The 27,547-nt window shown below is 40.2% G+C and overlaps 1 protein-coding gene across 47 annotated transcripts in view; it reads right to left on the bottom strand.

Moving 5' to 3' along the window:
* Positions 1-27,547, bottom strand: part of FOXP1 (forkhead box P1) — a 618,285-nt gene that overhangs the window by 134,372 nt on the left and 456,366 nt on the right. For all 47 annotated transcript variants that reach the window (XM_081528351.1, XM_081528327.1, XM_081528350.1 and 44 more), the window contains one exon: positions 13,696-13,797. In XM_081528351.1, the coding sequence (XP_081384477.1) occupies positions 13,696-13,797 (102 nt within the window). The remainder of the gene's footprint in view (positions 1-13,695; positions 13,798-27,547) is intronic.

The following is a 27,547-nucleotide window of genomic DNA, read 5'->3' as shown; positions in this document are numbered from 1 at the left end:
TAAATATGTATTTGAGCCTAGTTATTGACGATTTAAAATTCAGAGTCTGAAACTGTAATTACTTTTGCACCAACGTAATACTATTTGTGTGAAAAGTAAATAAACCTATTGCTGCATGGTATGGTACTATATAGCCTATTGCGTTAGTTGGGTACGTAGGCTAACTTTGTTGGACTTATGAATAAATGGGACTTACAACGTGCATTTGGAACAGACTTGTTCACATGTAGGGGACTTATTTTAATAGATAATTACACATATTGTGGTGCCTTTCCATGACAATAGCAGAGTAAACACTGCCACGGAGAAAAAATGGCCCAAAGAACCAAAAACATTCACCATCTGATCCTATATAGAAGAAATGGCTGACCCCTAGTCTAAAGGAAAAAAAGAGTTAACTATTAGGCCAAGTTTCTTTTGTAGATTTCATGAATACTTCCAAGCAAATATGGCAGGTGAAATAGTTTCTATATACCAACGTGAAACTGAGACAACAATGCAGGAAGGTCAACTTCATTACCTAGCCACCTTGACAGCACCTTTAAATGTCATCAACCAGTATGTGCCTTGCATGACTTGCAAGGGTTCATTATAAATTATAGCACACGAGCCCGACACGATCCAGGGACTGTAACAGGACGCTGGTGATGTAATGTGATAAAGGAGATTTCTCTGTACAACGCTGTATGGCACAGAGCTGGAGAGTTTCCAAGAACTTCAATTTCCAGAGTGCCACCTTTGACTTTTCAAGATAATTCCACCCAAGCGCCAGGCAACCTTGAAGAAAACTTTATCTTTTCTAGAAATGCCTGTCATTTAGGTGTCATCCCCCAAAATATAAATTTGAAGCTATTTTTTTTCCAATGAGACAGACTAAATCCAGGATGCAGATTTTCCAATTAGACTCTTTTAAACATCTGTTGGTAGGCTGCATTTAACATTAGTTATTTGAGCAAAGCACAATTTGATTAGACTGTCTGAAACCAAGCCAAAGTCTGCAAAATAATAGCTCAATTAAATTCTGTTTTGCTTTCATTTGTCTTAGATTTTCCTGAGTGTGATACTGTTGCAAATAATCAAGTAAACCAATTCCTTTCAAAATGAGAGATTTAGGTATATTTTCCATCATCCCTCCACATTTATTACATAATTGATTCCATCTCCGCTATGCTTCATTGAACTTCATCTTAATACCAAATACATTTCTGTGTTTTGCCTTTAGTCTCCTTTAATTTTCTATACTTGGGAATTAAAGTTCTATGCCATTAATATTATACCTTAAACAGATTAGTAACTGTACAGAGGCAAGCACAGAGCATTAAGGGCAGTCAAACAGTACTGCAGGAGTTTTGTGATTTTTCACTCCCTACTTGGCAAGATTCATTTCATCAACCCAATGGAAGATTTAGGCACAACTGACATTGGTTACTTTTAAATGCTGTGTTTATGGTCTTGAAATGTTCCTAGAGGTCTATGAACTTGAGACCAGTCTAAAACCTCCTCAACTAAAGCAGTATCAAATTTCCTTTCTTCTTGGCTTAGATATTTCACTCATTTATTAACTCATCACTCACCCATTCATTAACTCATAGGGAAGAAATATCTATGAATTGCCTATTTTGTTCCAGGCAGAGTGCAGAATGCCACAGCTTCAAGATAGAAGACTAGGCACTACCTCCTTGGCTGTTACGACAAAAGAGCATGAATTCACATACAATTCTGGGAAAACTAGGGTAAGAGAGAGACCAGGATGGAATTTTTAGAACAGCATGACTCTCATTTATGCCAAAGTGGATGCATTTAGGAAAATGATGCTTCATCAAGAAATAATGATAACAATAGCAGCAGAGCTGATGAGAATAGCTAATATTTGAGTATTTGTTGTGTACAAAATGTAGTAACTCAGCTAATCTTCATAACTCCACAGGTTGGGCATGTGGTCATCCCCATGTTACAGATGGGAAGCCTGATGTCTTCCCATTGTGTCTGGTTAACCACAACTGACTACCAGCCAAAGAATAGCCTCTGTTGCACTGCTAAAATGTATCTCTGAAAAGGGACTATTTTAACTGAATTAAAATATAATTTGGAGTTTAACAGGTATTCATTTTCCCTTTAAAAGGAGGTTATATAGTTATGAGAAGAGCTAACTTTTCTGAGAATTTACTATGTCCCAAGCACTGTGCAAGCACTTTTCATGCATTAATCATTTGATCTCCACAACTGCCTTCAGGTAGGTGAGGTAATCAGTCACGTTCTCTAGATGAGAAAATGGAAATACAGAGAGGTTAGTTAAGCTACTTTTCCAAGGTCACACAGCAGTAAGGGTAGTGCTTCAACCTGCAAGCCTGACACCGGAGATTATACTATTGATCATTCTGTGCCTCTTCTCACCATATTCTGAAACACTAATCTCTGTAACTCTCAACCACCCAGCTGAGGTTTTATGATAACCCAGTGTTCAAGATCCTATGTCTTTCAAGACAAATCACAGTTCATTTCTGACCACAAAGAAGTAGAGGTTCAGGATAAGAACACAGTTTGCGCCATCTCAGATAAGGATATGAGGAAAACACAAAGAGCATGTTTAATTTTAGATAATATTTCAATAGTTACCACAGGATCTATCAGATGCTGCAGAAACAAATAATCCCAGGTCTTTCTCTACTCTGGTATGTGATCAGCACAGACTATGTCGGTAAGTCAGCCTTGGCAGGTAAAAGGAACACATACCACTATTCCCAACTCCAGTGCCCATGGCAGACATGGCTAATCAATCACAGTGATCCTACAAAGGCCAATGTGGTTTAAGAATCTTTCAAACAGCATTCTAGGCAGAGCCACTTCAGATCTACATGAAGCAAAACCTCTGAGCTCTGTCTATTCTATGTGGTTTGAACTCTTAATTTTATTTCTAGAATAAATAACAGTTCCATTATACTATCAAATAAAGAACAAACCAGATATTATTTCACTGATGTCTTATTAAAGACAGCTTCATTAGGTTTGATGAAGCAGCTCTTCGGTGTGCAGACAAGGGAGTAACTGACTGTGGATCCTTCATTGAGAGAAGATGGAAGCAACCTACTAGGCCACAGAAACAGGTATCAGTGAAAAAGAATCATGGGGCAACATAGAGAGAATTTAGATATGGGAAAACACAGCATATCAAACAGCTTTTAATTGCCTTCTGAAGAAAGCAGAGACATAAGTCTCTTGGACTTAAACACAATTTAATCACTAGGGCCTTCTGCCTAAATGGCAGGGGTTAGAACAAGCCATATTTGGAATCCTGGATTTGGAGGACTTAGAAACACTATCAGATGGACTGTGCTTATGACCATCTCCTAACAGAAGGAAGCAGGGCTGTGAACCGACCCCCACCCCCTCCAGTAAGAGGACTCCAACCTCCTTCTCAGGTCATCTGATTTAATCCCAGACCAGAAAACTAAGAAACCAGAAGAAGGTGAAGAGTGTAGACCGTGTATGAAAGTTAAGAGTGGATCACTGAAAGCTCTTGAAGAACAGAGTAACATGGCATTGAGGGAAAAGCTGAAAGCAGTACGGAGCCTAAGAGATCCTCACGAAGACTAGAAGATGCTCTGAGGGTGTGGAGTAGGATAAATGACTGCTTTTTGCCAAGAGCTAATAAGCATATCCTTCCTGAAGGTCTGAACTCTGGAACAAAGTAGCAACAGGGGAAACACAGAGAAAGGAATGGACACAATATGCCAAGTGGAAGGAAAAATGGCAGCTCTGATAACGTGGTGGGGATAAGGGAAATTATTAGGTCGATGATGACGCATGAGTCTGACTAATAGGGCCTGGCAACAAAAATGATCAGTCGGATTAGAGGTGACTTAAATTGCTGTGAGGGTGAGCTAAGAGAGAGCCATGAACAGGCAGCTAAGAGGGGTACAAACAGGCGTGGAGTCATGTGTCCAGAGGTACAAGAATAAGCAAACGTGACAGAGGCACTACTGGAGACCATCCAAGGAACTGACCTTTGGGAAAGGAATGAACCTGGGTTCTAGACGAGAAGCGGGGACAAAAAGAGGATGGGATGGGGACCAGGGGGCGCTGAACTGAAGAGGTTTAGAAGGCAATTTCCAGGAACAAGAGTCAGCCAGAGGACCACAGGTTACTAAGTAAGACAAGTTGAGGTAAGGATGGCAACATGGCCCCTGCGTTTGGTGACAATCACATTCAAGAAGATGATGAGCAGAAAAGCCAGATTTGGGGGAGATTAGGAAGGAAAGTGACCGGAAAAAAAAAAAAAAGCTGGAAACAGCAGACAGAATATTCAGGTTCTAAAAGCTTGGTAGCAAAAGAAGGCGCTAGAGGAGAACAGCTAGGAAGGATTGAGTCATCCACAGTTTTTGAGTTACCCGTTTAAAAATCCACATTTTACCACGAACACCGATAAATGCTAGGCTCTGTCTGTTTGAATGTTTACCGAATCTCCTCAATGGGATGTAACATAAAAGGACAAGGGCTGGCAGGCCTTGCCCAATTGTGTCCTGGCAGCTTTAAATTCTACTACTTAAGTAGTTAAAAATCTGTTCTTTTGATGAAGGGGGAAAAGTTATGAATAGAAGTCAGCAGCCCTAGACCCTTTAAAAATGACGAGTATTCAGCCTCTGTAATTTACTGGGCAATAATTTCTAACTCAAACAATTCCAATGGCAAGGCAGCTCAAGTCCACCGAAAGTTCAAAATGGGATATGTTCTCTTTAAAATTTTGAGAGCGACTAAATATGACAACCATCTGATGTATGAAAATTATTCACAACCAAAAACAGACAGTCTGGAAATAGCCAGGATGACTTCATTTAGACAGAATTACCCAAATCTGTTTCTAATATACACAGTACACATAATAAATTTTTACAATATGACAAGGAAAACAAACTTAATAAAAGTTCCCGATCTTTTGTTACACAAGCATGCTATATTCATGCTATGTTTATAATAGTTTGCTCATGATATCACAGCTCAGTAACAAAGGCCCAAGCAATACAAAAACAGTTACTAGGCATGACATCAACTCACAACTACCGTAATTACATCGGTACACAAATTTCCCAAACTGTACATTTTCCAAACTGCTTCTCAATTTCAACGGCTGCCTTTAGACAATTACTTGCAGAGTTGTCTGCAGGCTTTGAGTAATACCCGTCTTTCTTCTCTTTCCCAAGCGTCATTTCCCTTTAGAAAGTGCATATTTCAATTACAAGCACTATTTTTCAAATATGCCCATAAACATATGTCCAAATTAGGAGACGGTGTGGTCTAGTGGTTAGTGACAAGCATCAGCAACTCTGATTCCACTCCATTCACTGTCTCTGCTTGTGAGGCCGAGGCATTCCTCCAGAGAGAGAAGGGAGAATGACATGGATAGAAGCCGAGTCTGGAGGTAGACTGAACTAGAATTACAGCTCTGCCACTTGCCAATCGTTTGGCCCTGAGCAAGTTCATTTCTCTCTGCCCTACTTTCTTCATCTGTAAAATGGGAATAATCATAGAATCTACCCTCATCCGGTCATTGTTTAGTAGCTGGCTCCTGGGAAGTACAATCTAAGTTTTGTTTTTTTAAAAAATATTATTACTGCTGTATTTCTGGGACTCAGTTTCCTGTTTGAAAACCTGGCTTCAATTACTCTGAACCATGGTGAATTGCATAATTTTTCTAATGTTAGGGCAAGACTTTCCTCTAGGTCCTGTTATCTGGATAATGAGGTTCAAGAACCAAAGTGTGAATAAATGAATGAATGAATGAAACCCATAGATTCTTTAATACCCAACAGTTACAGAGGTACAAAATATTATCCTGTAGAAATTGGTTTTCATCCCACTTCTCTAATTGCTTGCTTTCATGTTCCTGCAGCGAATGCTGATAAATACCTCCAACTCAATTGAAATAATAAGCATAGGGGAAAAAAGATATTGCCTTATGATTTCAGAAGCATATTTCTCTAAGGACCAGACTTTTCTGGCCCATCCCTTGTGCACGACCTCTGTCTCACTGGGTTGCATGGTCAGCTGGCTTTCCTGACTGGGCAGGGCGCCAGGGGAGCTCGACTACCCCCATTGTCACTTCTGGTCCATGGTGCTTGCACCAAATGCTGTTATTCTAGGCTTCAGGAAATTTTCTAACCACTGGACAGGGTCCAATGCTGTGTGCTAATGAGTTTCAGATTGGAGGACTTCACTGTTCATGTGTCAGAAAAGTGTCATGGTTTCTGGTGAGGTGGGGGCAGGGAAGAAAAGACACACACAAAAAAGGAAGAAAAAACAGTAGTTAAAAAATGCTGGCTACTCAAATTGACAGGGAACGTGACCTCTGCACTTCATCAGAAATTCCTGCAGACTTACAAAATAAAGGAGTTTGCTTTTATCACACACTGTGAGGCTCATATGGAAAAATGGAAAACACTACATCACTTGACCTCAGTATGGCCCCTTTCAACCACAGACGAATATTGTGTACAAAATTTCTAAATCAACTTAAGATGTTCCAAAAAAAAAAAAAAAAGCTTTAATTTTCTGCATTAGACTTGATGATTACTATTTTGGTTCTTGAGATTTTGCTTAGAAGGTTCACACAGGAAAAGGACTCATAATTCCAGGAAGAGAATTTTCTCACTTCGGGAATATTCATGGTCTGGCCTCTCTGCTGGGTGGGCACATCACGGTCTACACTTCCCTAGACTCCTTGGAAAATAATGAGCCAGCCTCACTTACCCAGGCTTGAAAGTCACCCAAGACTGAATCATGATTATTTGCTTACATTAACAGAACATTAAAACCAATTTTAAACAACTTAAGGAAACTCGAGCCATCTTTGCTTGGTGATTCACTTCTCTGGGAAGTTTTCTTCCCCGCATCATGGCAACCATCAGGCTTGATATCAAGACTTCTCACCATCCCATCACAGTCTACCAAAGAAGATGCCCTTCTTAGGAGAGTTTATCTCACAGGCCTTTTTTTTTTAAATGAGATTACATTTCACTTTTTTTTTTTTTTGCCACGGTTAGTACCAGCGACTTTAAAAATCCAATCCTTTCACATCCTCCAACTGTCATCAACATTTTTTTCAGACGATGTCAATAAAATTGATTGCCTGCAGTTCTGAATTCTGCTCTGCACATGGAAACAATATCATTTGTTTTAAAGTATTTTCGATGGGGGCGGAAGGAGAAACAGAACGTCAGCAAGCCTATCCACAACATTGGGGTGGGGCGGGAGGTGGAGGCTGGGGAACAAACAAGAAGTTAAGTAAATGGTCGGCTGGAAACTTTGACAAAAATTCCCGATATACAAACCCTAAACCTTACTGCTGTGCTGACTGATATGTCTTCCTGTCAGATATGAATGATGTTTCTGGAACATTAATATGTTCATTAAATTCTAACTCACTGTACTTAAAATATTCTGTATTTGGCTCAGAGGCATTTTGACAGCTTTGTTGTAATCATATATGTAAGGCCCCAGACAACACAGTTGTTGAGATGCCTCATACCTACAAGCAATCTGTTGCTTTTACAAGTCTAATCTAGGTATTAGGGAGCTGACTGTGGAACCATGTCGACTTGACATCTTCAACTCAGTTGTATATCACAGAAACCACTATGGGTGGTGACAGACTCCCATGATGCTCAGCAATCATCCATACCTCTAACTCCCTAATCTGTAATACTACAAAATACAGCTCAGACTGTTTTTTTTTTTTTCCCCTCCCTCTTTTTTCCCGAAGCACAAGTGGACGACCAGCAAGGGTCCAACAGTGTTATTCCTAATTACCTTTTTTTTTTTTTCTACTCTTGATCCTGTGGCTCTCATAATTAGTTACCTGGGGCTGCAATCCAATTTGAAGTGATGACAAGAAAGTGATCCATGAAAAAGTAATAAGTTAAATCCAATTTCAGCCTTCCTCTAATTAAATGCACATGGAACTAATGACTCCAACCCTAGCATTTCAGTGATAATGGTAATTAGCGAGGTGGGAGTCGCTCTCTTTTTCAACACTAGAGGTGTAAACCACAAGGTAAAATGGTAGGAGCACTCTTAATTACATGTGTCATTTTGTCAGCAATTTACACATTTTTGACCAGTCAAGTATTTTTTTTTTCCCCTATGTTCCTTCCCACCTCCTCGCCCCAACAATGATTATAACATACCATTTCCATGTTCCAGCACATGGAAGCTCTTAGGGCACTTCAGGCTGGAGAATAAGAAATAACTTTTCTTTGCTGTTGTTCACTGCTGTGATATCTACACACGTGTGTGCGTGCATACACGTCCACAGAACGACAATTAGGATAATTATGCAAGTCTTAGTCTCTTAATTGAAATCTACATATTTACAGTGGAAATTAGTTTTTGTTGGTTCAGTTTTATTTTTGCTTACGATATGAAAAATATAATAAACTTGCTTATTGATGAAAAACATAGCACTCAGTAGATGCTGAGTAAATATACGCTGAAGGAAAAGGAATAATTAACTCTGAGGTAACATATTGGTTGCCTACAGTCTTGAGACACCTGGCTTCTTAGCCTTGCGTTGTCATTGTCCATGTGCTCGGTAGCAAGTCACTTAACCTCTCTGAAGTTCCACTTTTTCTCCTCCATAGAATGGTTTCATGATACTCCCTAACCTACAAAATAGCTATGGAGCTAGTTCATAAACTTTAATTATCTTTGCATATGGAAACATATGCATGTGGTGACAAAGACACACACTTCAAATATTAGCATAACACTTACATTTTAACGTTCAGATATGTGTAAGCAAGTATCATGTAATTAAATGTACAAACTGGGATAGTTTTAAGAGAGTTATTAATAAATCCACTCAGTCAACAGGCACAGACTAGGGCAGTTCTGGACAGACATAGGGTCACCTTATATACAGGTGAAGGTGAAATAGCAAAAATGAGGGAACTCATTATAATACAACTCATGTGAGGTTTGGTGCCAAGGACAAAACACTATTTTGGAAAAAATTGTTTTTTTCCAGCAAGATAACTGAACCTTGGCAAACAGATGGACTTCTTGAACCTATGAAACCTTGGTAATGATGCAAAATTCTGTGTGCATATGCATTTTTCTAGAAAGAGGTCCTGTTTCTATCATATTTTCAAATGTGTGCATAACATGAAAGAAATCAATAACTTTTTAAAAATATCTTTTCTATTTTATTGTTTCTTATCACGACCTATTTTGGGGGGTTTGAGGATTCTCCAAAGTCATGTGGTAACAACAAAATCTTAAATTCAAAATTTCAACACTTCCTGTCAATCTCCTGCCAGGGATACCAATTCTAGACAGTGAAAACTCTAGACATTAAAAAAAAAACATCTGCCTCCCTCTCCTGAATTACGCGCTTTACTAATTCATTGCATAGGGATATTTTTTAAGGGTCAGTATTTCAAAACCACTCCATTTCACTATCTACCACATAAAATCGTAGTTTCCTTTAAAGGTTTCCTCTTACCAATTTATTCCTCAGTGAATAACGTGGAAATGATATGAGGTACTAAGATTATATGTGACATTAATGCCAAGCAAAATGCTGCCTAAAGCACGTTTTATATAACTGCAAATAAAAATGCTAAAAAAACACCTGCTGAATCTTGCATTTTAACCTCCTCCTCCACTTAAAAGCCAGAGTCCTCATATTATAATCCTGAGCTTCCAAAGGGATGAAAAGGCTGACCTTCCAGTTGATTCCACCAGCTCTCCTTCCAGTGAAATAGCCCCCTGTATGAAGGGTCTGCATATGAGATAAACTTGGAAGGAGGGGATGGGCAAGAGAGAAAAGTATCAGACGACTGGTTTCAAGTTCAAGTTCTTTATACATGGCCTGAAACTGTGGTCAGCTTTCCACGGTAAGCAACACACAAGGTTTACTTTCTTTCTTAATGTGAATGTTGCCAGAATACACATGTACTTTTACTTTCTTAGGAGAAAATGTGTCATTTGATTTCCTTCCAGTTTGTGTCCTCGTGCCAACAACTAAAATGCTTAAAGAACCCAAATGAATTACTACCCAGAAATGGTGGTCAAAGTTCCAAAATGTGATCAATAAAATTGCTCATCTACTCACAAATTAATCTTCAGCCAGTAAAATTACACATTTTCGAGGTTATGAGCACACCTGCACTGTTAAGCATTCATTTCACTTGTTTTAGCAATCTTCAGAAGTAGATAAATATTTATAAAAGCAAGCCTTCTATTTTTACTCCCATACAACTTTCTTTTTGCAGCAAAACCTGGTTAATTCTTTCACAGCTCAAAAGCATCCTGCAGGCAGGGTCTGTCTCCTAGACAGGTCTGCATCTCTGATCACCAGCCTGATGTCCCACAAGTTGTAGCTGTTTCACTAACATTCGCTGAGTTGCATTTAATTAATTCAGATCCTTCTGAGGCTGAATTTATGATGGGGACAATTTCCAATTTTCACTCATACCATTCATAAAAAAATTTGCAAAGCAAATTAATAGACCAAATAAGGAACTATTTAGGTTCCTAAGTAGAATATTTTTCCAGAACTTCAGAAGCAGTATCTGTACCCGATTCATGCCTTCACGATAAACTACAATGTCACCCAAGAACGCGACCAGCTCTGATTTAGTTCAGTATGTGTATCTGCAAAGAATATCATGTCTCGCTTATTTACTCTCACTTCACTGAAATTAGTCCAAATCAATGATGTTTGACTACATTTTGTGATCTCTGTCGAGTAACCACTTATAACCTCCTCTTAACTTTCCATTTTCTTTTGTTTGTATCATCAGCCTGTGAAACTGGAGAGCGCTGCCAAACATAAAGCAGGGAAGTGTGAGATTTGCTTAAAATATGAGTCACAGTATATTTGGGGATTTGGGTTTCTCTCTTTTTTTTTCCCTCAAGCTATCAGCAGATCAAATCCTTCTTCCTTGTCAAGCCTTCCTCTATGCGGAAGATCTGAAATTCACTAAAATAGGTCTAGGTAGGAAGGGTAAAGAGATCAGAGAGGAGCACTGTTAAGATCTGCTGCAGGATTTCCCTTTCATGTCAGAGCCACTCTGACTGAGATGCCCCAGCAAGGACATGGCTCGGCAAGACATATCTAAATGTGAAGGTTACTCCTTCCATGAATCACCAAGTCTACATATGTATTTTTACAGCAAGGTAACATGCCACGTGGCCTTGGTTAGTAAAAATTTTTCCTGTTTGTGGAAGACCAGGCAATCGAATAAAACTAAGTGAATCTGCATGACCCTACCAGGCAGCTGAGGAGACACAGACTATTATGCACAGGTGTGTACACACACACACACACACACACACACACACACACACACACACAGGTCAACCCCTTCCCCCTGAATCAACTCTTAAAATCAACTCTAAATTCTTTGCTTGTGAATTCTTCCACTGAAGGGGCAGGAAAGGACTCAAAACATCGTCTTTAGCTAATTCAGCATCCAGCATGGCCCCCATGTCCCGCACTGTTCCTACAGACTGGGGTGCTCAGCAGAGTGTGTTAGGCTGGTTTTGATACTGTCCTTTGCCAAGAAAAACAAAGCTCTCTGTGTCATACTCTTCTGGTGGCTAAAAACCTTGTAACAGGCAAGGGGAAAATGCCCTCCAAAGGAAATCCCCTAAAACTTGACTTCATATATTTAGCCCTAAAGGAACTTCATTTACCTTGCCCTTTGCTCATCTAAAAAGGTCCTCTGTAATAAAAAAGTAAATAGAAAATAAGTCTGGTCTAAACAATACAACTCAACACTGAAGAGCAGTTCATTACACCATGTATGTGTGTCCTTTTTAAAATGATCTCCAACCTAAACACTACTATATGTAAAATTTTGTGCCCCCCCACAATAATATATTGTTATTTTCCCAATGCATTCTAGGTCTGATAAATTCAAGAGGAGTCATAGTATTTTTAAGGCTGTGAGAGCTCTGAGGGGGAGGCAGAAAGAATGGACAGTGATTTGAATCACTGAGTGACAGGCTGGGCTAGCTCCCTGTATACATTAATAAATTAGAATTTTAATTGTGTCTCTGTCTGCAGGAGATGCCCCAGTACTTTAATATGTACCAACAATTGGCTGTGTTCTGGAATCTGCAATGTGGCCTCCACTGCTGACCTCTGAAACACAATTCCCAGTCTGACTACGGAAACTGTTCAGTTTGATCCTTTCAACTTATTTGAATCCTGACAAATAAGCTCACAGCTGAAAGGTCAACACAGTCATATTTCATCCTCCAGAGCTGTTCTTAAGACATCGGCACAACAAAGCACTGCTTACAGCACCTGACATGGGACCTCAGTGGCACTGGACCTCATTAAAAATGTCCCCGGCATTCATACTCACGAAAAGGCATATGGGTTGGCGGTGGTTCTCGAAACCACTGCTTTTAGAAGTGTTAGGAATCAATGCACACTGTGATTCAACTGTGCCAAGAAAGTGCCTCTACATCATGCTGAATGTGCCCTAGACAGTGGCAATTTACAGGCAGGTGTAGAAGAACTAGAACATGTGGTCCAAGGTCAGTTTGATCTTTGTAGGATAACTTAGGGACTGGTACACTGGTTCTCGCTGATCTGAAAAAAGTCAACCCAAGCTAGATTCTGGGTTGACCTTGTGGTCATCTTAATCAGCATCAAGTTATACCCACCAGTTCCCACTTATAAATTCTTTTCCAGAATGTTCAGTGTGAGAAACTCAATATTGCTTCCCATTTAGGGGGCTGCCCACTCTTAGCTCTGAAAGTAGTGTTGAGCTGCCCGGTATTTGCAAGTGCCTTCCCTGTCCTGCATGTGAGCATAGATACTCCGAGTTAAGTTTCTCTGAAATGTCTATGACCATTTTCTGCTTCAAGTCAAAGATTGAAAGTAGATATCTGTGAACTCACTCCTTCCACTCTGCTAACTCCTGCCCTTAAAGCTTCTGAAATGAGAAGCTGCTAGTCTTTACATATAGACTGCTTGCTGATTTTTATTAATAATTTAGAAATATCTAAGAAACATCCACTGAAGAATAGAGGATGTATTACACTCATTACTAGCTGTATTGAAAATACTCTATCTTCCTCAAGCCAAATAAGTTCTTGACAATATTAACATTTTAGACTGGCTAGTTTTCTCTTGTGGGAGGCTGTACTGTACACTGTAGGAGGTTTAGCAGTATTCTCAGCCTCTCCCTACTGGATGCCAGCAGCACCCATTCCCCCCAAGATGTGACAACCAAAAATGTCTCTAGACACTGCCCACTGTCCTTTGAGGGGTAAAAGCACTCCAGTTGAAAACCACTGCACTGAAGTAACATGTGTGTGTGTCCCAATTCTAGACAGATCACAAGAGAATGAGTGACATATGTGAGTACTAGGAACTTTTCCCCATTGGTAAGCCAGACAGCCTAACAAGCCACCCATGCCAACAACTCCTCAACCATCGATTAAGTTGTTGCATTAGATTTTCCTACTCCCAACAACAAAACTGTTGGTTGAACAGACATTTTTCTTCCCAAAGTGTCATGCGCTACTGTTAAACGAACAAAAAAATGCACTTTTCCTTTGCAGAAGATTGCCTTACATGATTTGCAATTCTCAACACAATCCACTTCTGAATGGTTTATAAGCTATCCCAAAGTGTATAACATCAACTTAAAAAAAAAAAAAAAAAGACTTGTTACTTACCTGAAGGGCTGGCTGTTTGTCATTCCTCTTGGGAGACTTTAACCCACTAACTTGTTGCTGCTGTTGCTGCTGGAGAAGAAGCTGTCTTGCCACTTGAAGCGCCTGGAAGGAAAAATAAAAGGAAAACATTCATGTTACTGCACAGGTTCACAGTCTCCTTCACAAAAAAGGATTCCAGGAAGGACGCACGAGGATGAGATCTTGACTTCTCCATTTCCGAGCAAATAAAACAGCAAATCAAACTTCCCATCAGTCTAAGTTGGAAAACTTTCCAGAATTTGGATACATTTTCTTGGAGTTCGCCAATTTCATCCACAATTCCTTGGGTATAGCAATCCATCTGGGCAGACATTTGCTTAATACCATAAATCTGACATGCAATATAGAGTATTAATGCTTGGGATGGGGAGGAAAGAGGGCAGAGAGAGGCCACGAAGTAGTAGGGCAAAGTCAGGAATTTCAAGGACACTAAAGGGCTCTTTTCAAAGGTACCTTCATCCTTCTCCAATTCCTCTTGAGAGAGCTTGGGAACTCGAGTTGCAAGTAACACTTTCACCTCATCTGAGTCCAAATAAAAGGAAAAGCTAAGGAAGCGGTGGACTAGCCTGCAGATCAAGGCGTTTGCAAAGGACGATCAAAATGAGGTGACCTTGATGGACTGTGGAAGAAAAAAACTTAGCCAGTCTGACCTCGAAGTCAGCTCAAAAGGTACCTTATACACCTGTGAACAAACCTGTGATGAAAACACATGGGTCTTTTGAGTGTATACCATGGGCTAGTTTTTACTTCTAGGTAGAAACTGGGGCGGTGCCAGCAATTGGAGCTAATGCCAGAGGGAAAAAGGAGATTCCTTCAAAGGGCAGAAGACAGGACTGAGCAATCTTTTCTAAAGTTCAAATAAAGGGACTTCTCTGGTGGGCCAGTGATTAAGACTGCATGCTTCCACTGCAAGGGGCGTGGGTTAGATCCCTGCACACGAAACTCAGATCCCACATGCCGTGTGGCCAAAAACTGGAAAAAAAAAAAAATATTATTAAAAAAAGAAAGCTCAAATAAAAAAAGAAAAACATGTCACCAATAAACCTTTGTGAGGTCATTCACTGACAAAGGATTTATTAGGAATAACATCTAGCTCCACCTTTCCAAAGAGGACAGCAGGACTGGCAACAGAAACCAGAAGTTTGCAGACCTTTCGCTAGAAAATCACATGGCAAGTTAGGCTATCCGAATCAACTCAGCTGAGAACCAAGAATGTGCACACGGACAAGATGTCGAGAAGGTCTGTTAAATGATGTGCGAGTTTAGAGACAGGACAAGATTCACTGGAGATCACATCAATAATCGTTTCTACACGATAATTATTTGTGCCTAGAAGATTCACATACAGATGTGGTCCACATATCAAAAAGATCTGACACTATAATCTTAGAAAGTGTGAAAAATGGGCTTATGATGGTAGTATATTTTTCAAGGAGGAACAGATGTAATTTACATAAGAAAACAGTGTTTACAGTTCCAAGAAAAGTTAGAGTGACACGGGGTGCAGTGGGGGAAGGCAAGATGGCGCGGGAGTTCCCATGCAGTCAACTCAGGGGAAGGGCGATGCAAGTGGTCAGGGGTATATGCTCATGAAAAGATTACTAAAAATGTTTAATCAGCAAGAGGAGTACTTCTCCTCAAAGGACAATCTCACTACACTGAGCTTATGACTGTAGTGTGGTCACAAAAAATATTTTAAGATGCTACGGAAGATTGTACAGCACCTTTGTGTCTAAGAGGTGCAAAGGAAGGCAATGAAATGGAAGCACAGATAAATCAATGGGTGACAAAGAAAAGATCTGGGGAAGATGGACCCCTCCTGTCCCAGCTCCCTACTACACCCACCCTTACTGTCCCTTCAGCAGCCTTCCGTCTAGTGAACTCACCACGACCAGCCCTTCGAATGGAGTGGACGGGCTACTGCGTCTGGGAAGGGAGAGACATGTTCGAGAGAGACTGCCTGCAAGAGCCTAGGGAAGAGAGGCTGTCTGAGAGGGGCATCTGGAAGCCAAGACGCCTGGGAGAGTTGCCTGAGACTCCAGCCTGCTGTCTCTGAGGAGGATTCACCATCACTGGACTCCGGGTTTCCTTGTCTCCTTGGAGACGCTTAGTACATGCGTAGGTGTACAAGTGGGCAGAGTGAAGGTTTCATTTATATCATATAAGAAAAACAGTCGCCACTGCAAGGTGCCTGCAGGAGCAAGAACCCCTCCTCCTACTATATCTGTCCCCTCAGTTATTTCACATGAAGGTTTTACTGCTTTTTAATGTAGGAAAGGGAAGTGTTACATATTTTAATTGCTACCGTCAGAGTTCCCAGAGTAGTAGACTGATAAGCAAAGAAGGGTCTGGCTACTAGTTGGAAAAGCAGATAGAAGGTGTGGAGATGCATATGAAAAGAACGTGCAGAGAAAGATATGGTGGGGAAGAAGAGAAAGGTAAGGTCCATCTAAGACCAAAAGAGAGCAAGCCAAGAAAATCAGAGTAATGGCAACTCCAGAGCCACAAATATTTGTTAAAATAATTTACCATGTTTCATCAAATACTTGGAGAGCAGGAATTTGATTTTCAAATACTCAATTCTCAGAGAATCTATACAATAAGCTTCTCATTTAAGCAAAAGGATATTAAGTATCCTTAAAAAAAGTTCATACACACAAAGAAACTATTCTGATATGAGCATGTTCTCATAAATGCACTTCAACAAAAAAAAGCATAGGACTCAAAGTTAAATTTTCAACAAATGTTTACTGAGCTGGCTCTATATATCTCAAAATTAGCTACTGGAATCCTTGCAATTTTCCTGCTGGGAAGAAGGGAAAAGTCATTTAAGTGTAGAACATAGACCCAACATGGGATATATCGAATTACACAGTCATGTAAAGAACACCAGCCTTTTCACGGCATTTCAGACAAAAGCCCCAGCAAAGAAGAGAATTAAAGATAGAAGCACAAGAACAGAAAAGACTGAGGACCTGGTGTGAACATGAAGGAAATTTCAGTCAAACTACTGAAGAGAGAACAAATGATGAAAATGTGTAATGCATGCATTCATGCTAAGTCACTTCAGTCATGTCTGACTCTGTGACCCTATGGACTTTAGCCCGCCAGGCTCCTCTGTCCATGGGATTCTCCTGGCAATAATACTGGAGTGGGGTTGCTGTGCCCCCCTCCAGGGGATCTTCCCAGCCCAGAACGAACTCGCGTTTCTTATGTCTCCTGTACTGGCAGGTGGGTTCTTTACCACCAGCACCATTGGGAAGATACCCTGGAGAAGGAAATGGCAATCCACTCCATTATTCCTGCCTGTAAAATCCCATGGACAGAGGAGACTGGTGGGCCACAGTCCATGGGGGTCACAAAAGAGTCAGACATGACTTAGCAACTAAACAGCAAATTTCATCCTCAAAATGAACACAAACAGGTAAAACAACTTTAAATATTGGGATGGAGAGACAACGCTAGTGCAAGGAATTATTTATCTTGATATGAACTGTTATGAATTATCTCATAATAATTCCCTGGCCTCCTCATCAGTATGAGAACAAAGGTGGGGCAAAGCACTAATACTCCACACCCTTCAAAAAAAATCAACTGAGGTCTCAGCCAGAATGTGAAAGCCTAATTTATTAGAACATATAAAGTGCTATGAAATCAATCATTAAAGGGCATTTGCTTTTCTGATTCCCATGATATTTAAATCACTGTAATCTGGATTTAAAATCACCAAAAAGAAGAGAAATAAAACCTTTGTGTATGACACTATGTATTTGACATTATCATCATTATCATAAAAATCCCCAGTATCTACCATGTGTAGAGAGTCTAAGATGCTTACTGTCATAGTCACTGTCAGAAAAAAAATGGGAATGACAGGTAGACTCTCCTTTGGAAACTGCATCGGAGACCCACACATGCTGACTTGATAGTGAATTTTACCTGTTCACTGCACCGAAATCATGAAAAGCAGATTCATGTCTTTCATCTCAGATTCTACTGCCTGAACCTCAGAGATGTGTCCCAACACAGCTAAGAAATCAGGATGGATTTTTTACATTTTTATAATAGCATCTCAATCATGACTGAAGAAAGGTCTCTTAAGACATATTGTTTCAAGATACAAGTAGATTCTTTGGCTTCCAAATAAAGATACACATAGCTACTGTGTGTGAGAGAGAGAAAGAGAGAATATGAATAAATAAGAACTTGTAAAACACTGGAATCAACTGTACTCAAGTTGCAGACCAACTGTTAGTGTAAGTAACTTAAAAGGTCCCATACAATCTCTGGAGACCTTTTACTCTGGGTGGCAGTTTCCTGGGCTGGGTTAAGTCAACACTTCCTTTAGAACAGATGTGACAATTTCCTGGCCCTGGATAACGTGGTGCTGTACTTGATGGCCAGGCTTGTGGGTTACAGTAAAGATATAGTTTGGAGATGTCAGCATGGAGGCAACTGATAAAGCCAGCCACTTACAGCCCAGCTGCACACAATTCTATTTATCGTTCTTCAAAAGCTAAAATCAATCGCCCTGAGAGCTAACAGGAGCAGAAGACATACACTGCCTCCCTCTCTTCCTTGGCTGCCATCGAGGCCTCAATCTGTTGGATTCACCTTGTGGTAAGCACGCCACGGACCACAGCCTACACTGGGCACAGAGAGTCAGGGAGACGGGTGCTGGGTTGTGAGTTTGGTAGCATGCTAGTTAGTTTCATCCTAACTGGGGACCTGGACAGTTTTGATACATTTTTCATTTTTTTGGTTCCAGATGACTTCATTCTCATCACTGCCTCCCATTCCTAGTAAATAAGTGCCATCTGTTATTTACAAATTACATTTTACATAAGCATGTTTGCCACTTCTGAGCTATTTACATCTCAAGTTCATAGCAGGTGCTTATATTTGGGGCTGAGGCATCCTATGAGGTACACTATGTTTAGCATGTTGATCAAGGTAGCCGATATTCAAAAACATGTTTACCATATTTTAAGAAACACCAATGTGTTTACCTAAAATATGGTTTGAGTAAACATGCACATATACATAAAAGCAAGCCAGTAGAAGGAGAAATTTTTTTTTTTTTTTTTAAATGTAACACACTTGATCATGAGGCTTGAGATCAGTACTGACACATGGAGGTCTTAAAAAAATATGAGGCACTGTGGCATTTTAGGTCATGGGTCAGCAAATTTTAGTCCGGGGACCAAATCCAACCCGTTACCTGTTTTTGTTCAGCCCATGAGATAAGAATGGTTTTTACTTATTTAAACAGTTGGGAGAATAACAAAAAAATATATTTTGTGACGTGAAAATGACATGGAAAGTTTCAGTGTCCACAAATAAAGTTTTATTGGAACACAGTCACATTCATCTGCTTCTGTACTACCTATTGTCGCTTTTAGGCCACAAAACAGAGTTACATACTTGTGACAGAGGCTATTAATGCCTACAGTATTTCCTGTCTGGCCCTTTACAGGATAAGTTTGCCGACTTGTCGTAGGCTGCTATCTGTAATCTGAGATTCTCAGAAGATTCCATGGGACACAATTTTATATAAACAGAGCTTTCAATCAGTTGGCCAGAATAATTTTAGAATTGAGCTAAGATGCAAGGATGTTACTAATTAGCTATTCTTAAAGCTCAAACACGTTTTTTTTTTATTTTCTGAGGAAGAACTGGGACAGGAAAACAGAATATATCCACGTGTTCCTCTATCTGAAATTGTTTCAAACTACTTGCAAACACTGAACACGTGCTTCTTCTTCCTACAGGCCATTTGTAGCTGTTCAGAGTGGATCTCATCCTAGTACGAGGCTCTCGGCACTCAGCATAAAGACAGCACATGCCCTATTGGCCAGCGGAGAAGGGCTAGTGACTTCCTGTCTGCCTGAGAAGCTGTCCCATTTCCAGCTTCAAAGGCTGCTCTGAGTCAGCCACCCTTCCTCTAGTTTCTTTTCCTAGATTCTCCCCACCCCTCAAGATCAAACCTGTTTCTCAGACAATTCCACAGGCTAATCAACAGTCATTGTGCAGATTAGGTAGGAAGAAAATCCAGCAATAAAAAGTCGTATGGGAAGTTTAGCAGGAAAGAAGTCATGTTCTCTCCTCTGTTTTTCAACCTCTATAGACAACTCAAGTCCTCTAGAGAGCTTTCTCACCTAATCTGCTATCTTGGTTCAACTCCAGCAACTAACAACCATATTTACAGGAATACTCATCATGGAACTCAGTTTGAAGATCGCTTTGTAGTATTACTCAGAAATGAGTGTGCAGGGAAACTCCATCACCCCCTTGCTCTGGACACGGTAAGCATCCAGTGCATGATGAAAAGCAGGTCTGTGGGTTACTTTGAGAAAATAAATGACAGTGGCTGACAGAACTAGAAGCACTTGCACGGAGCCAACAACATTCCAAGGCAGTGAGTTCTCCACAAAAATGCAACAACAACAACAAAAATATATATATATGGTCAAGAAACAACAGTTAGAACCTTACATGGAACAACTGACTGGTTCAAAATTGGGGAAGGCTGTACATTGTCACCTGTTTATTTGACTTATATGAAGAATACATTACGTGAAATGCAAGGCTGGATGAATCACAAATTGGAATCCAGACTGCCAGGAGAAATAGCAACAACCTCATATATAAAGATGACACTACTATAATGGCAGAAAGTGAAGAGGAACTAAAGAGCCTCTTGATGAGGGTGAAATGGTAGAGTGAAAAAGCTGGGTTAAAACTCAACATTGTAAAAACTAAGATCATGGCATCCAGTCCCATCACTTCATGGCAATTAGAAGGGGAGAAAGTGGAAGCTGTGACAGATTTTATTTTCTTGGGTTCCAGTCACTGTGGATGGTGACTGTAGCCATGAAATTAAAAGACACTTGCTCCTAGGAAGGAAAGCTTTGACAAACCTAGACAGCATATTAAAAAGCAAAGACATCACTTTGCCAACAAAGGTCCAAACAGTCACAGATGTAGTTTTTCCAATAATCATGTATGGATGTGAGAGTTGGACCATAAAGAAGGCTGAACGCCAAAGAATTGATGCTTTCAAACTGTGGTGCTGAAGAACACCTTTGAGAATCCCTTGAACTTCAAGGAGATCAAACGAGTCAATCCTAAAGGAAATCAACCCTGAATATTCATTGGAAGGACTGATGCTGAAGTTAGAGCCCCAATACTTTGGCCACCTGATGTAGAGTCCACACACTGGAAAAGACCCTGACGTTGAAGGCAGAAGAGAAAAGGATGGCAGAAGATGAGATGGTTAGATAGCACCACTGATTCAATGGACATGAATTTGAGCAAACTACAGGAGATAGTGAAGAACAGGGAAGCCTGGCATGCTGCAATCCATGGGGTTACAAAATGTCAAGTAAACAATATGCACAGAATTTACAAATGGAGCACTTGGTTATCACAAGAAAATGGAAAAGTGAGCTAATCTCACAGAGGGAATTCAGCCATTATGAATATGAAAATATTAGATGTCCAAGGAAAATTCCGATTCTAATGACTGTATAAATACTAGATACACAAAGAAAGATAGCTCCACAGCAGACTCTCAAGTCATATTACTGGTGACATTAAGTAAATAACAATAAGAAATACACTCTATTAGAACTTTAATGCACAGAAAGTCACAACAACCAGCGAAAAATCACCCGAGAACTTTTTCACCAGTCACTATTTGGTCTAATCTGTGACATACAAATAAAGACGTAGACTCTGCATTAGTTCACCGGTAGTTGATTCACTTGACTCCACCCCATGAAAAGCAGGTGGGGCTGACAAGCAATGCTTTATATTATCTGGGGTACTAGATTTGGATCAACGACCTAGAAGAGAAAAGTTCTATGTAGCATTATCCACTCTCAGAGCTCTGACAGCTCCATAAAGCATCCTATACTTTGAAGGTGTTCTAGAACAGCGAATATTCAGAGAGGGCATGGCTTTCTCCAAATGTGCCACAGCCTCTGCAAGTGAGTTTATGTGACAACAGCTGGACAGACATGGTGAAAAACTGGAGCAGAGACCATCCCACTCCTACAACTCTCCAAAACTACGTGTTCAAGTTAAGACCAAAAGGGACAGGAAACGGAAAAGTCAAAGTTCCCTGTCGTCATCACTGTCCTAATTGCAAAGACAGAGCCGTGAGCAGTGTCGCCTCCATCTGTGGGCGTGGGGAAAGGTGAAGCCACCATACAGCGTCCCCTCCACCACTTGGACCACTGCAATTTCTTTATTGTCTCACACCAGCTTGAACCTCTAGATCTACTTCCAAGGCCAGTTTTCCCAAATCCTTACTGATTCGATTTTATATCCTTTTTTTAAAAAAAATATTTATTTTGATTTATTTGGCTGCATAGAGTCTTAGTTGTGGCCCGGGGTATCTAGTTCCTTGACCAGGGATCGAACCCAGCTCCCCTGTATTGGGAGCGCAGAGTCTTACCACTGGACCACCAGGGAATTCCCTGAGTTTATATTCTTTAAGTGATACACAAGATGGTGATCACTGTTATGACATTTAATAGTCATATATCCTTTGCTTTACTTTAAAATCTAACAAATAATGCAAAGACATGAGTACAGGTAGGTTGGGAGTGTGTCTGTGTTTGTATGGAAATGCAAGCAATGTATTAGAGTGCATTTCCTTAGGAGAAAAGATGACAAATGTCATTTCCTTCTTCTTTTTTAAAAACATCTCAGAAAAGCTGGGAAAGAGAACAGAGTTCTGCAGCTGTGCTCTTGTACCATGCCATGATTCACCAGTATTCATTCTATAGGGTTCAAAAACCATCTCATGCAGCTACTACAAGAGACACAGACACAGAAATACCACAAGGCTGTAGACAGAAGGAGGCATTTTGCTATAAGCCCCACTCCCAAAGGAAACTTAGGAAGCAGAAAAAGGGTCAGCAAACCCTATATTCACTTGCGGTTATGAATAACCTTTTTTATTTTAAGGTGGGTATAAGATGCTTCCTGCCAAAGAAGGTCAAAGTTAGGAATTTTCATAAGACAAAAAGAAAAAGGATATCTATGATCCTCTTGCAAAAGTAGCTGAAATAAGTTTAATGACCACAAACAGTCAGAAAGTCTGTTTGAAGTCTTATATAAGAGGGGAGAAAAAGCCCCACCATCATACTCTTACTCCATACACCTATTAACATAGGGCCCTATAACCACCTTGCTGAGGCCCCGGTTGGCTGCTCCTGGCTGGAGTCAGTGCCAGACGCTGAATCACCACCACCAAGTCTCCGGCACCTGAGTTGTGTTTGGAAGGATTCCATTCAAGCACTGCCCAAGCCTGAGCCTGTCTAGCTTATGAGAGTTGACAAGACCACAGCCTGGGGTGCTGTGACTGGAGGCAACATGAGCATTGCAATGAAGTAGAACAGAAGTCAAGTTTATTAGAGAATGTCTAAAATGTTAAGCTGGATGCTGCATCAAATCCATTTCCCCTTGTTAAGGAAGGACCAGACTGTATCCAAAACTGAGTAAACACACTGGCCTGTTCCTTTTCCATGGTTCCAAAGTAGAAAACAGGGTGGGTGGGGGGGTCAAATGCAAGAATAAATGAATCAAAGGGATCTATGAACTCACTGTAATAACTTGCTGTTTTCTGCAATTGCTTTTTATGAGGGTGCAGCCCGGTGACTCTCATTATGAATAATCCAGATTCTTATCTTTTCATACCTTGTAGTGAGACTTGCTAATTTTGAAAGCTGCAGAAAAATCAGGCTGGAATCATGCTCAAATAAAGGAGAATTTTCTATGATTTTACAAGTAACACTGGACTTATTTTTGGCCCAAGCAAATGATGCTATATCCCCTTTTCTTCTTGTGATGTAAACCACACATTTAAACCTTAGAGGAAATTAAACCCTTAGAATGCTTCACCTTCACTAATTACCTTTCTTTCCTTAATTGAATTTTGGTCAAAGAAACAAGAGGGAGAACCAAGTTCAGTTGAGATAAAAGACGAAAGAAACAGAAATGGGAAGGGGGAAAGACCAAAATAGGACTGATAATCTAAAATTTGGAACTAACTGGGATTTGCCTGGTGGTCCAGTGGCTAAGATGCCGTGCTCCAAGTGCAAGGGCCTGAGTCTGATCCCTGGTCGAAGAGCTGCAACTAAAAGACCCCATGAGTCGCAACTAAGACCTGGTGCAGCCAAAAGAATACTTAGGAAAAAAAAAAAAAAAGTTTGGAACTACTCACTCTTGGCCAAAGTTAGCCTAGATAGAAAAATTCAAGTATTTTCTAATAATTTACACTTCTCAAAGCAGTCATTTCAAACAGCAAAGATCACATCTGTATAAGAACGTAAAGAAATGAGGAACATCCAGAAACACAGGGGCAAGTGGAGACTAATAACTCCCCACGTTTAAAATACTAAAATAAAAATGATGTACTGAACTGCTTACTATGTGCCAGGCACTTTGCCAGTTAGTTGCTTTACACTTTTTTTTTTTTTTTAATTTTTTTGTTTCCAAGCATTTCTAAGGCAAGCAGGGGAAACGTTCATAATTATCGATGTAAAGTGGAAAAGCTAAGATGGTGAGGTTTGGTGACTTGCCCAAGGTCAGAAGTCTAGTGAGTGGTTAGGAGAGAAATAGAAAAACAAACAAACATTGTCTTCTGAGAACCTGATACTCACATTCTACCAAGGTCAATGATTAGACCAAATATGGCCAAGGGTAATCCTGGCACATGGACACGCAGTCCTCTGGAGCCAAAAAGGCACGAATGAATGTGCACCCCACTGCCTCGGGGATGAAAGAAAAAGCCTTCACAGTATCACACGTCCCGACTCATTTGCCTCCTTTCCCCACATTGAAGACTTGCTTTTTTTTCCCCCAACCAGATCTTCCTGTTCCCAGGACTCTTGGAGTCACAGTCACATCTGTAATTCTCTTGTACTCTCTGCCCACATTTACCTGGCATCCAAGTATCTTCTCCATTTAAACTCCACCCTTCCCAGACAAATACTGCAAGATCTGATCTATAAATAGAATTGTAAAAAGTTGAATTCAAAGAAGCAGAGTAGGATGGTGGCTGCCAGGGGTTGGAAGGAGGGGAGACGGCAAGGTACTCGTCAAAGGCCACGAAGGTTCAGCTGTCTGAGATGAATAAGCTCTGCGAATGTAACCTACAGCACCATGACTATACTCAGTAATACTGTACTACGTGCATGGAGTTTTCCAAGAGGATTCATCTTAAATCCTCTCGCTATATACATAAAAGGGTAATTATATAGAGATGATGGACAAGGTATTTAATTTCAGTGTGGTGATCTTTTCGCAATGTACAGCTATATGAAAACAAGCTGTACACCTTAATACACATACCATTTCTTTATGTCAAAGTTATCTCGATAAAGTTGTTTGAAAAGTAAAATAAATCTTTAAAAAAATTATACATTCTACCTTTTCCTAAAATCTCATCCAATTCCTTCAGGTGGTGAATCCTTCCCTTGGGACCCCAGGGAGCAGCAGTGCCTGTGAGTGCCGCCAGCATCCTGGGTCTCTACTGGGGGGATGGCCATCCCCAAGCAGGAAGACAGGAAGATCTCCGAATCCCCTTCACAATTATCTTCCCAGGTTCAACCATCTCTGGGGACACTGATGCTGTCACCATCAACCTCTGACTTTGATCCTTTCTTCAGGCCCCAATAGGGACATGTCCCGTGTTTCATGGTTCAACTGAGCCAAGGTTGGACTTTTGCAGAAAGAGCTTTTCGTACAGCAAACAAAGTGGACACTGAGCTGAGAGAGGATAGATTTCTTTTCACAGTGTAACTGAAGTCCAGCCACCATTTACGCAGTCTGACACCTGTGTCTCTGCTCCCCCTTTGTTTAAGTTCGACCCACCTTTCTCTACCTTCCAGGCAGGTCAAGTCCAGTAGGATTTCTGGCCCTTGTACTTAAATGCACTGTAGATTCTCACATTCTACTATAGTCCCTTGTTACTTGTCTAAGTGGCGGTGGGGGTGTTAAGTGATTGTATTATTTTTTTTTTCTCTGAATGCTTTTCCCCCCCTTACTTATTGAGATGTATTAACATAAAACCCTCTAATGGTTCTAAATGTACATGAATGATTTTATATACATATACACATATGTATATGTAAATGATTACCACAAGAAGTTTAGCCAACATCCATCACTGTACATAATTTCAATTCTTTTCCTGTGATGAGAACTTTTAGGATCTACTCTGTTAGCAACTTCCAAATACACAATACAGTATTATTAACTTCAGTCACCATGCTGTATGTGACATCCTCAAAACTTACTTATCTTTATAGCTTTTGACAAACCACCCATTTCCCTAATCCTCAAACTCTGGCAATCACCCAGCTGTTCTTTGTTTTTATGAGTTTGATCATGTTAAATTCCACATACAAGTGAGATTATACGGTATTTGCCTTTCTCTGACTTATTTTACTTAGCAGGACATCCTAAAGACCCTCCCATGCTGCTAAAAATGACAGGATTTCCTTTTTATGGGTGAATATTATTCCCAGTGTGTATGTATGTACGTATATCACATTTTCTTTATTCATTCATCAAAGGACATTTAGGTTTTCTTTTTCCATATCTTGGCTATGTACATAATGCTGCAATGAACATGGGGCTGTAGATATTTTTTCCAGATAATGATTTCATTTCCTTTGGGTACATACCCAGAAGTGGAATTACTGGCTGGTATGACAGCCCTATTTTTAATTTTTTGAGGAACTTCCATACTGTTTTCCATAGTGGTTGCACCACTTTACATCCCCCTCGCAGTGCAGAAGAGTTCCCCGTTCTTCACATCCTCACCAACTCTGTTATTTCTTGTCTTCTTGATAAGAGTCATTCTAACAGGTGTGACGTGACATCTTACTGTGGCTCTGATCTGCATTTCCAATTAAATGTATTCTGAAAACTTGTGATTCCTGGCTGGTGGGGATAGGAAAGATACTAATATAAGTTGCCATTCTGTGAGTGTATATTGCCTGACAATTACTGAACAGTACAGGTACACAGTCTCACTTCATTTTCACAGTCCTTGAAGCAGTATTATACCCAGTTAACATATATGGAAACATAGGAACAGAGAGGTTAAATTCTAAAGATTATGTGAGATAAACACAACCCTTAGCACAGCACCTATACATGACAATTACTTATTTAATGAAAACTAGTACTACAGTACACTGCCCCATAAATAAGAAAAGATATTTTGTGGGAAATAGAGATTTCTCTTCCCCAGTGATCTCAATCCATTGGCTAGCTCCTTTAGAGAGACACTGAGAAAACCAGAGTATCCTCTAATGAGCCCAGAAGAATCTCGGTATCTGGCTTGGCTATAAATTGTTTTACGTAGACAGAAAGCTTATCGAGTATGCCCAAGGTCACACAGTCTATCTTAGAATACCTTCCTTAATGCTTCAAGAACGACATAACTCGAAAAGGCCACTAATGTACACATCCATGGACTTGGAATTCCTGCATTCACATGGGAACTGCATTCACATGCTAGACAGGACAGATCATTACAGAAAAATTTAGAAATATCTAGAAGAATACAGTCAGTTAATCTAAGCAACGCTCAAAGGAACTTTGTAGTGACCTTTTGGAAGATCTGATAAATCCAGTCAAGGAATTAGAAATATTTTCTTAAAAGGCAGGTTAAAAACAAAACTGTGTTCATCAGATGGACAATGTTCATCTGATGTTCACAGATTTGTACTCATAGGGTAACAGTAGTCTTTGAAACTTCTGGTCACTGCAGCACAAGGTGGAACTTGAG

This window comes from Giraffa tippelskirchi, chromosome 9, assembly GCF_054371585.1.
Source record: "Giraffa tippelskirchi isolate mGirTip1 chromosome 9, T2T-mGirTip1v1.2.pri, whole genome shotgun sequence".
Lineage (NCBI taxonomy): Eukaryota > Metazoa > Chordata > Mammalia > Artiodactyla > Giraffidae > Giraffa > Giraffa tippelskirchi.
This window is presented reverse-complemented; position numbering and strand designations above follow the sequence as displayed.